The 10081-nt window shown below is 41.3% G+C and overlaps 1 protein-coding gene across 1 annotated transcript; it reads left to right on the top strand.

Annotated features, from left to right (window-relative positions):
* The first annotated feature begins 207 nt into the window (after window positions 1–207).
* LOC148120496 (disintegrin and metalloproteinase domain-containing protein 29-like) lies at window positions 208–2787 on the top strand. Its single transcript, XM_087911687.1, has one exon. It carries the CDS (start codon window positions 388–390, stop codon window positions 2635–2637), a length of 2250 nt encoding a protein of 749 aa, XP_087767813.1. The 5' UTR covers window positions 208–387; the 3' UTR covers window positions 2638–2787.
* The last annotated feature ends 7294 nt before the right edge of the window (window positions 2788–10081 follow it).

Below are 10081 nucleotides of genomic sequence, written 5' to 3'. Positions count from 1 at the left end.
ATAGTTACTGTCAGTCTGGTAATTCATTTTATCCTCAATAGCCACAGTGAGGTTTTGTAACAAATAAGAAAAGAGGATTGGTAGTTGTGTCAAATATGAAAAATGGACAGATAAGATACTAGTCGTAGAATTATAAATGTTTTGCTATAAATATATCCTAATTTCTCCAAGTGGCTTCCCCCTTTGTTCTCAGCCTTTGCCATAGGCTCTCCAGATCACTGAGCACACAATGCTTGGGTGAGCACAGCATTGTTATGTAACAGCATCTCTGACTTTATTCATCAGAGCTTGTCAGCCTCTTGCCTCACTCTCTTCTCCTCATGCCATGGTGTAAACTTTGGGGTCTTAGTCTCGTCTGCCCCCAGTGGACTACATTTGCTTTTGTTCATGGCCCCCTTCCGGGCATCTATCTGGACTCGGGTCCTCCTGGGAGGTTCTCTCTGGCTATCTGTGCTCTGGGTACTTTTGTGCCCTGTCTGTTGTTCCCACAGCCCGCCAAAATGGCGCTTCACTACCTCTGAAGTTGTGATTCCCAGGAAGGTTCCCCAGAGGATGGGTAGAAGTGATATGCCAGCCGAGATCACCTACAGCATACGTTTCAGGGGACAAAGACACGTGGTCCACATGAAGCTCAAGAAGACCATGATTCCTGAGAATTTGCCTATATACACTACTAATGACCAAGGAGCCGAGCAGGAGGACTACCCATTTGTTCCTCGAGACTGTTACTTCTACAGCTACCTGGAAGGGGTCCCTGGGTCCCAGGCCACACTAGACACCTGCAATGGAGGTCTCAATGGCATGCTACAGGTGGATGACTTCACTTATGAAATCAAACCACTGGTATCTTCTTCCAAATTTGAGCATGTAATTTCTCTGCTTGTGGTGGAAGAAAGATCACTTGAGTCTAAAAGGTGTAGAAACGAAGAGCAGGTGGCAGAGGCAGATGAATCCCTTGAAGAGACGAAGCTTGTTGGAAGTCCCAGAGCAGCTCCAGTCTATTTGTGGCGCGTGCATGTCAAAGTACTACGAGTCCACTACACAATGAGTCGTCATGTGACCAATGCGTTCAAGAATTTAACCCATGCAGTTGAGATGATATTGATTATGAACAGCATATCAAATACCATTTACAAACTAAGTGGCATAGATGTCATTGCAGCTGCTCTAGCTATGTGGGAATCATATGACCAAGTGATTGCAGACAATTTTGCAAACAATGTTAATGGACTTTTGGAAAGATTTGGCACTTATCAAACAGGATTAAGTCGACAGCACAAGATCTCCACTGCAGTTTTTTTATCAGCAATTAGAATTCAAAACCTTGACTACATGGGTCGAAAAAACACTCTGTGCCAGTACAACAAGGCAGTATCATATGTATATGCTGCAAGCCGCCATGCATTTATGGTAGCAATTTTTATGTCTCATTCAACAGGTCATGTTATGGGTTTAGAACATGATACTCCAGGCTGTTATTGTTTCAGAAGAAACAACTGTCTCATGCATGATTATCCTGTTCTCACAGATATGTTAAGTAATTGCTCCCAAGCTGCAGTACATAAGAGGATCCATGAATGGGACGAATGCCTGAGTGAAAATCGTGTTCAATTTATCGAAAAGCAACATCAAGTTCCTCGTTGTGGAAATAAGAAGGTGGACAAGACTGAAGAATGTGACTGCGGCTCCTTGAAAGAGTGCGCCTATAACAGGTGCTGTACAACCACTTGCATCTTTACTCAAGGGAGTACTTGTAATTTAGGAGGTTGCTGTATAGACTGTTCATTTGCACCTTTTGGAACTGTGTGCAGAGACAAACTTGGCATTTGCGATCTTCCAGAATACTGTGATGGAACCTCCCAGAAATGCCCAGAAAATTTTTACATCCAGGATGGAACTCCCTGCTCACCACTAGCAGTTTGCATGTCAGGAAATTGCAGTGATCGTAATTTGCAGTGCCAAGCTCTTTTTGGATATGGAGTTAGGGATGCTGCCCCAATATGCTATAAATTAAATGCCATAGGTGATCGATTTGGAAACTGTGGAGTAACGAAACAGCGAGGAGGAAGCAAACCTCTCGCTTGTGAAGATGACGGTATTTATTGTGGACTGTTACATTGTGATGGTGTCAGTCGTGTTCCTGGTGGTGGTGAGCACACTACATTCCATCACATAAAGGTACAAGGTGTTAAAGAAGAACAGTGCTTTGGGTATGATGCACACCATGGGACAGAAGTTCCGGAAATGGGGCTTGTAGTAGACGGTGCAAATTGTGGCGCAGGGAAATTCTGCAGAGGTAAAGCCTGTATTTTTCATCAAAACTTTAATTTTAATTGCAACATCAGCCACTGTAATTTCAGAGGGGTATGTAACAACAGAGGCAACTGTCACTGTATGCATGGTTGGCAGCCACCAACCTGTGAAGAAAGAGGAGCAGGTGGCAGTGTAGACAGTGGCCCTACAGTTTTCTCTAAGAAAAGTTTTCGAGCCAAAATACACGTGAGTGTGAACAGGATATTGCTTGTTTTATTTACTCGAATGGCTCTTATCTTGGTGTCACTTCTTTTTGGTGGAATTTCAAAAGCAATAATAGCTATAGACACCAGAAAGGGACATCATCCTGAAGAGGCTAATTGATTTCATTCCATACGATCTGGAGCCACACAACAGAAAAAATCATGTCGATCACTACAAGAAATTATCAATGATTTCCTCTGACAGCCGTGTAACTTTCCCAAGTCTGAGATTTTCATCATGAAATAAAATCACTGAGGAGTTAAAATTGTGCCTCTATGTTTAAATTTGTGCTTTATAGTTGTTTCTTAAAATCTCACTTTCTTCTCTCCTCTCCTCTCCTCTGCTCTTCTCTCCTCTACTCTGCTCTCCTCTACCCTCCCCTCCCCTTCCCCTCCCCTACTCTCCCCTCCCCTTCTCCTCCCCTCCGCTCCCTCCCCTCCCCTCCCCTCCTCTCTCCTCCCCTCCCCTCTCCTCTCCTCTCCTCTCCTCTCCTCTCCTCTCCTCACCTCTCCTCTCCTCTCCTCTCCATTGAGTAAGGACCTTTAAGAAATTCCACACTAGCTCAGAATTGAAAACACTAGAGGGTTATTTATTTAGGGGTACACTCAAGATCACAATCTGTGGAATGAGGATCAAAAAACAAATCCCACAGCCTGAAATGAGGCCCGACACGTGATTATAAATAGTATAGTAGGCATAAATAGTATAAGAGGCGACACACAAGTGGGCAGGTAACTTAAAGGCTACTGGCTGTAAGAATTCATACAACACTCCATCCATCCTCCTTTTTCCTCCCCCTTCTCTCTCTCTTTGTAAATGTGGATGCAGATGCTTGTGGAGGCCAGAGTCAGAGTTCTTGGAGCCAGAGTTGCAGGTGGCTGTGAGTAACCCGTCGTGGATGCTGAGAACCAAACTCTGGGTCTCTACAGGAGCAGTAAACAGTCTTAACTTTAGTTGTGTCTTAATATCGCATAATTCACCGCGTCTGAGGTTTCATTTTGATTTTAATTGTTTTTGCCCAGTTTTGTGGTGCTGAGCAGCACAGTCAAGAACCCCGAGCCTTACCCAAGCCAGGTAAATGCCCTGCCACTCTCCTGTGCCCCAACATTTGGTCACATTCTTTATACTCCTATATGTAAATCCATCTTTCAGATCATTTTTCATGAAAAAAGAAAACATTTTTATGATGTTCATGTTTAAAGTTTTCTAGATGTCTCAGTGTCAAATATGGGCTGCATTAGTGTGTGCTACTGTGAGCATTGCCATGGTCTGTTTGCAACCGTATTAGACTATTTTCTGTTTTATTGTTAATGGAAAATTAGCCTCAAGTGGGACATTTGTGAATTAAATGGATGCATGAATGAAAGAAGCATTCATGTTTATGGACATCAGAATTTCAGTAGCAGTGCTGAACTTTGCTTTGTGACAATGGGAAAATTCTTTGTTTTGTCAAATATACAGCTAGAGGGATGTGATGTCCAGTCCACGAGCAAGCAGTTCTGGGTTAAATGAGCAGGTTAAGCAACCCACGAAGAGAGAACCAGTAAGCCTGGACTCCAGTTCTTGCCCAGACTCCCTCAACTATGACCTGTGACCTGAAAGTGGTAAATAAGTACAATAAGTAAAATAAGCCATTTCCTCCACAACTTGCTTTGGTTTATGGTGTTTATCACAATAGAAACTCCAACTAAAGCAGAAATTGCTACCAGGTCATGGAGTAATGCTGTAACAGACCTGACCACATGCTTTGGGGAGGGTACCGTGGCGTTCAAGGTTTGGGCTGGCAAATTGATCTCATCCTAAGAGCTCAGCGCACTCTTCTGTGGGAGCTTAGAAGGTCAGAATGCTGAGGTGTGGCTTGTGTAGAGTGCCTCAGAGAAGATCTGAACTGTTCATGTGATAGTTTGAGTTAAGAATTTGGGATTCTATTCTGCTGGTGTTGAAGAATCAGCTCCAATTAGTAAGAGATTTTCTGGGACAATAGACTGGTCAGCTGGAGCTGAAGCGTCTGCTGTGTTTAAGAAGAGACTAGCATCACTGAGGAAAAATCTCTTTCTTTCTTATTTATTTTTTTACATACCAACCTCAGTTCCCCCTCCCTACACTCCTCCCACTCTCTCCACCTTCCCCGCCACCCACTCCTCAGAGAGGTTAAGACATCCCCAGGCAAGTCAACTAAATCTGTCCCATCACCATGTTGAATCAAGACTAAGTCGTCCCCACTTCCAAGGCTGATCAAGGTATCTCATCATAGAGAATGGTCTCCACAAAGTCAGTTCATGCATTAGAATTTGATCCTGGTCCTGCTGCCAGTGGCCCCATATAACTGCCCAAGTGTCACCATTATCACCTATATTCAGGGGGCCTACTTGGGTCCTGTGCAGGTTCCCCAGGTACCATTCTGCTGTCAGTGATCTCTCACTAGCTCAGATCAGCTGATTCTGTGGGTTTTCCCATCATGGTCCTGGCCTCCTTGTTCATATGATTCCTCCTCTCTCACTTTATCTGTACTCAAGGAGCTCGGCCTAGCGGGTCGGTGTGGATCTCTGCATCTGCTTCCAACTGTTTCTTAAGAGGGTTCTAGCTTCTCTGGGGTTGTGGACTGTAGGCTGGTTATCCTTTGCTTTATGTCTGGTATCCACTTATGAGTGAGTACATACGACATTTGTATTTCTGGGTCGGTTTACATCACTAAGAATGTTTTTTTCCAGATATGTCCATTTGCCTGATAATTCAAAGATGACATTGTTTTCTTTTTGTTTTTCTGCTTACTAGTACTCCATTGTGTAAACGTACCACATTTTCTTTATTCCTTGGTTGAAGGGCATCTAGGCTGTTTCCAGTTTCTGGCTATCACAAATAAGGCTGCTATGAACATAATTGCACAAATGTCCTTGTAGTATTATTGCGTATCCTTTGGGTATATGCCCAAGAGTGGTATTGCTGGGTCCTGAGGTAGGCTGATTCCCAATTTTCTGAGAAACCACCATACTGATTTCTAGAGTGGCTGAAGAAGTTTTCATTTCCACCAGCATTGGATGAGTGTTCCCCTTACTTACAGAAACCATATGATTGTCTTATTAGATGTAGAAACACTATTTTGAATATGTTTCCTCATTTCTTTACAATACTTTCTACGTGTACAATATTTTGGAATAACAGGTGGGGTTGTTTTTTAGCTTGTTTTCAGAGTTTTGAATATGTCATCCATTGCTCCCTGGCCTAAGTGTCTGCTGAGAGATTTGCTGTAGTGCAGCAGCAGTCGCCCTAAATGTGGCTGGCATTCTTGCTGTAAGAATTCTCTCTGTGCTGCACATGTTCAGCAGGTTTGCTGTGGCTTGGTGGGGGAGGCTCTGGTTACGTCAGCCTGGGTCTGGTAAACCTGTATGTCATCCTTTCCAAGATTAGGGAAGTTTCCAGCCATTGATTTTTTTTTGATGAATTTTTATATTTTTCTCTTTGCCTGTGATACTCTTGCAATTTTAACTTGTTGACTAATGAAATCATCAATTTAATTTAATTAACTTGTGATTAAACCTAGACCTTGTGCATGCTAAGAAAGTGCAAGCAAGAACTCTACCACTGAGCTGCATCTCAAATACCTGCCTGAAGTTAGTTTTTGATGAGTATTTTAGGTGTTTTCAAATGTTTTCCTTTATGGTGGGTCAGGATTTTTATGCTTTTATGATTTTCTTTAAATGTGTTTGGTTTTTTGTTGGTTTTGTTTTTTTTTTTGTTTTTTTTTTTTTTGTTTTTTTATGAGACAGGGTCTCACAATGAAGACTAGGCTGGCCTGGAACTCAGAGATCCTGGCTGTGCAAGAGTCCTGGCGAGGCTGTTGATGAATGTGCAGCCCTGTCACTATAGAAACCCGGGATTAAAAGTGTCACGCAGAGAAGTTGAGGCTTGACACCATTTAGTAATATCAGAGTCCCTGAAGAAAGCTCAGGAGAAGCTACGGGTGAAGGTTCAGCCAAGTTGCAATGAAGCCCCCAGCAGTGTGGAGATGTCAGTACAATGTGGAGCGGTGCCGGCCTGAGCCTAGGAGACACTGCACGTGCTGTGGGTGGCAGAGCCTGCTAGGTGAAACTGCTCATGCCCCTCAAAACTCAGATGACTATGAGTGGGTCCCAGATGTCAAGCACTGAACATTTTATACTGCTGAAGTTTGGCTTGCTTTGATTTGATTGTGACTCTGCTCTTATTCTTCCCTCTTGGAGTATGAGAGCACTTAATTTAGCTTTGACATTTTAAAAAACTTTTGAACAACTGAAAAACAAACCAGTATAAACCATCAAAATGACAGGTTATACGCATGTTTATTTAGATCTATCTCAGGTGTTCAGTTTCATGATGCCAAATAAATGCTATTTTTGTTTCATTACTGGTTAAACAAAAATGAATGCTAAGCTGTTTTTTTTACAATGCAAATAAAGTTTATCTTTGTTACTGATCTCATTTATGGTAATATTAAGTTTACTTTTAATGATAAAAATATTTATACATCTCTTATTCTTTTTTCTTTGCATGTCACTGAGCTTGCAAGTTTCTTTCTTTGAATCTTTCAATTTTTTTCCACTGGCTAACATTTAATATATGCTAAATAAAATTGGGTACAGCAGGCATGTGTTTCTTTCTTGACCTCAGTGAAAGTACTTTCAAACATGTCCCATTAACTATGATGTTCTTGTTTGTGCCTTACAGAAAATCTTTGGAGGAGTGGAATGCCTCTCCTAGGGTTCTTAATTTTTTTTTCACTCTTTTGTTTTATAATCACGAATGTGTGTTGAACAATAGAAAATGTTCTCCTACCCCATTTATTGAGATGACTGTGTGAAGTATCTGATTACTGAATGGTTAACGATCATGATGTGCTTCAAATAGCAGCATCTTCATGTACCTGGAAGAACCCCGCTGCTCTATTCTATCATTCTTTTAAGGGTACTGCTCAAATTTCTTTACATGCAATTTGTGGATGTCTCTGTCTGCATCCAGATCCAAGGCTTTTAGGTTTATCAAGTTAACTGAGATTTATCCGCTCTTCTCTGTGCTTTGGAAGAATTCACAAAATGTCGAGGAAGCTGTGTGAATTCTTTTTGTTTTTGTTTGTTTTTTGATTTGATTGTTTTGTTTTGAGATCAAATCTCACTCTGTAGTCCTGGCCGGCCTGAAATTTCCTGTGCAGGTCACGCTAACCTTGAACTCTCAAAAACCTGCCTGCCTCTGCCTTCCAAAGCGATGAGACTTTAAAGTGTGTGCCACCATGAACATCCCAAACAGAGTAAGAAGCCAGCCTGGGTTACATAGCATAACTTTAAAGTTTTTCTAAAATTTTAAAGAGTAGTTGAAAAGGAAATTTGTTATCTTGTTTGGTAGTTTGGAAGTTCAGAATGGTTTCCCTTCACTGAAACTAAGGTATAACACATATTGTAGGGGAAAAAAATTCTTTCTTCACCTTTTCTGACTTCTAAGGGCTTTAGCTTTGGCTAATGGGCCCTTCTTCTGTCTTTGAAACCAGCAGTATTACATTTAAATTTAAAACATATATATTCACTAGCTTTTATTGTAATGTAGTAAGTTGTGTTTTTCAAGGAATTTATCTATTTCACATATAGTCATGTTAATTGGCACTATATTGTAGTAGGGTTTTTTTCATTTTTAATTAATTTTTTAGGTTAGTGTATAAAATAACGGGAGTCTTCATATATTTCCATACATATGGCTCTTCCTTCCTTACATGTTTCCTTCCTCCCATACTCCCTCATCCTCACCAGCTGGCTCCTCCCCTAGGGAGCTACTACTTCTTTCCTTCCTCTCATCTCTCCCTTCCTTTCCTCCTCCCTCCCTCCCTCCCTTCCTTTCCTCCTCTTTACCTCACTCCCTCCCTCCCACCTTCCTTGTTTCATTTCTTCCGTTCTTTCTTTTTGAAGCAGTGCTTTTCTACATAGCTCTGGCTGTCCTGGAACTCACTGTGTAGACCAGGCTGGACTTGAACTGACAGAAATCCACCTGCCTCTGCCCCCCTGGTGATGGTATTGAAGACAGCCCCACTTCTGCTTTCTTACTGTGTCATTACCCAGTTTCTCATCTCACTTACAATCTCTGCCTCCTGTCTCATGATGCCCTTTCTGATTTCATAACCTCATCCCATACACATAAATACACATATATGAGTGCACATAAATACAAGTTTAAATCTAGATTTCACATATGAGGAAAACGTACTATTTGTTTTTCTGCATCTTATTTATTTTACTTAAGGATTTCCAGTTGGGGCTGGAGAGGTGGCTCAGCAATTAAGAGCACTGACTGCTCTTCCAGAGGACCCTGGTTCAATTCCCAGAACCCACACGGCAGCTCACAACTGTCTGTAACTCCAATTTCAAGGGATCCAACACACAAACATACACACCAATGCACTTAAAATACATAAATTATTTTTTTTAAAAAAGATTTCCAGTTGCATCCATTTTTCTGCAAATGTCATTATTTCATTTTAAAATTATGCCTGCATAAAACTATACTGTATATATGTACCACATTTTCTCTATCCATTCATCAGTTGTTAGACCTCGGGACTTGTCATAAGGTAATTCTGTTTTTAGTTTTGCAAGGCACTTCCACACTGATTCCCACAGTGACCACTCACGTTTATGTACCCACCTGCAGTGAATGAGAGCTCCTCTTTCCCCACATTCTCAATTGTACTTCTTTTTTAAAAAAAAAAAATTCATGTGTATATGTGTTTTACCTGCATATGTGTCTGTGCACCACATGTGTGCCCAATAACCACAGAGGCCAGAAGAGAGTATCAGATCTGCAGTTACAAACAGTTGTATGTGGGCACTGGGGACTGAACTAGGTCCTCAGGAAAAGCAGCCTTAACTGTTCAGTCATCTCTCCGGTTCCTTCATTTGCTTGGTTTGTATGCTTTTTATGATAGCCAGTTTTGACCTGGAGAGAGACGGAATTCCCAAGCATTTTAAATTTACTTTTCACTGATAGCTAAGGATATTGAGCAAATGTCTACTACTCACATTCATAGTTCAGTCTAATAGGCTGTATGTTGATTGGATGGTCTTGACGTTTGATGTTTTTTATATATATCCTCTGAATAAATCCCCTCTCTGATGTGTAGTTAGGAAACATTCTTCCCATTCAGAAAACACCATTTCCATTGGGTAGACTGTCTCTTACCTCCTGGTGAGTCCCTTGGCTGTGCAGAAGCTTTGAATTTCATTCAGTCCCTCTGTTAATCTGGGGAATTTTCCCACGTGCTGTTGAAATCCATTTCAGAAAAGCTTTACCTATGCCTTTAACTTGAAATGTTGTTTCTGACAGTTGTAAAGTTTTAGGTCCTACATAGAGGCCCTTGGTCCATTTTGATTTTTCTACATATGGAAACCTCGTTTTTCCAGGACCATTTATTGAATAAATTTTATTGTTGTTATGCTTTTGTCAGCTTTGTACAAGATTTGTTATCTATAGCTGTGTGAGTTTATTTCTCTCCTATCTATTTTCATCTGCATGTCTGTTTTTGTGATAGTGTCATGCTGTTTTTGTG

The sequence above is a fragment of the Myodes glareolus genome, chromosome 11, assembly GCF_982192425.1.
Source record: "Myodes glareolus chromosome 11, mMyoGla1.1, whole genome shotgun sequence".
Lineage (NCBI taxonomy): Eukaryota > Metazoa > Chordata > Mammalia > Rodentia > Cricetidae > Myodes > Myodes glareolus.
The sequence above is the reverse complement of the archived record's forward strand: the minus strand, read 5'-3'. Positions and strand labels throughout refer to the sequence as shown.

What these genes read in the sequence shown, in the direction of transcription:
- LOC148120496 (XM_087911687.1), top strand. Translation starts at nt 388, where the DNA reads ATGGCCCCCTTCCGGGCATCTATCTGGACTCGGGTCCTCCTGGGAGGT.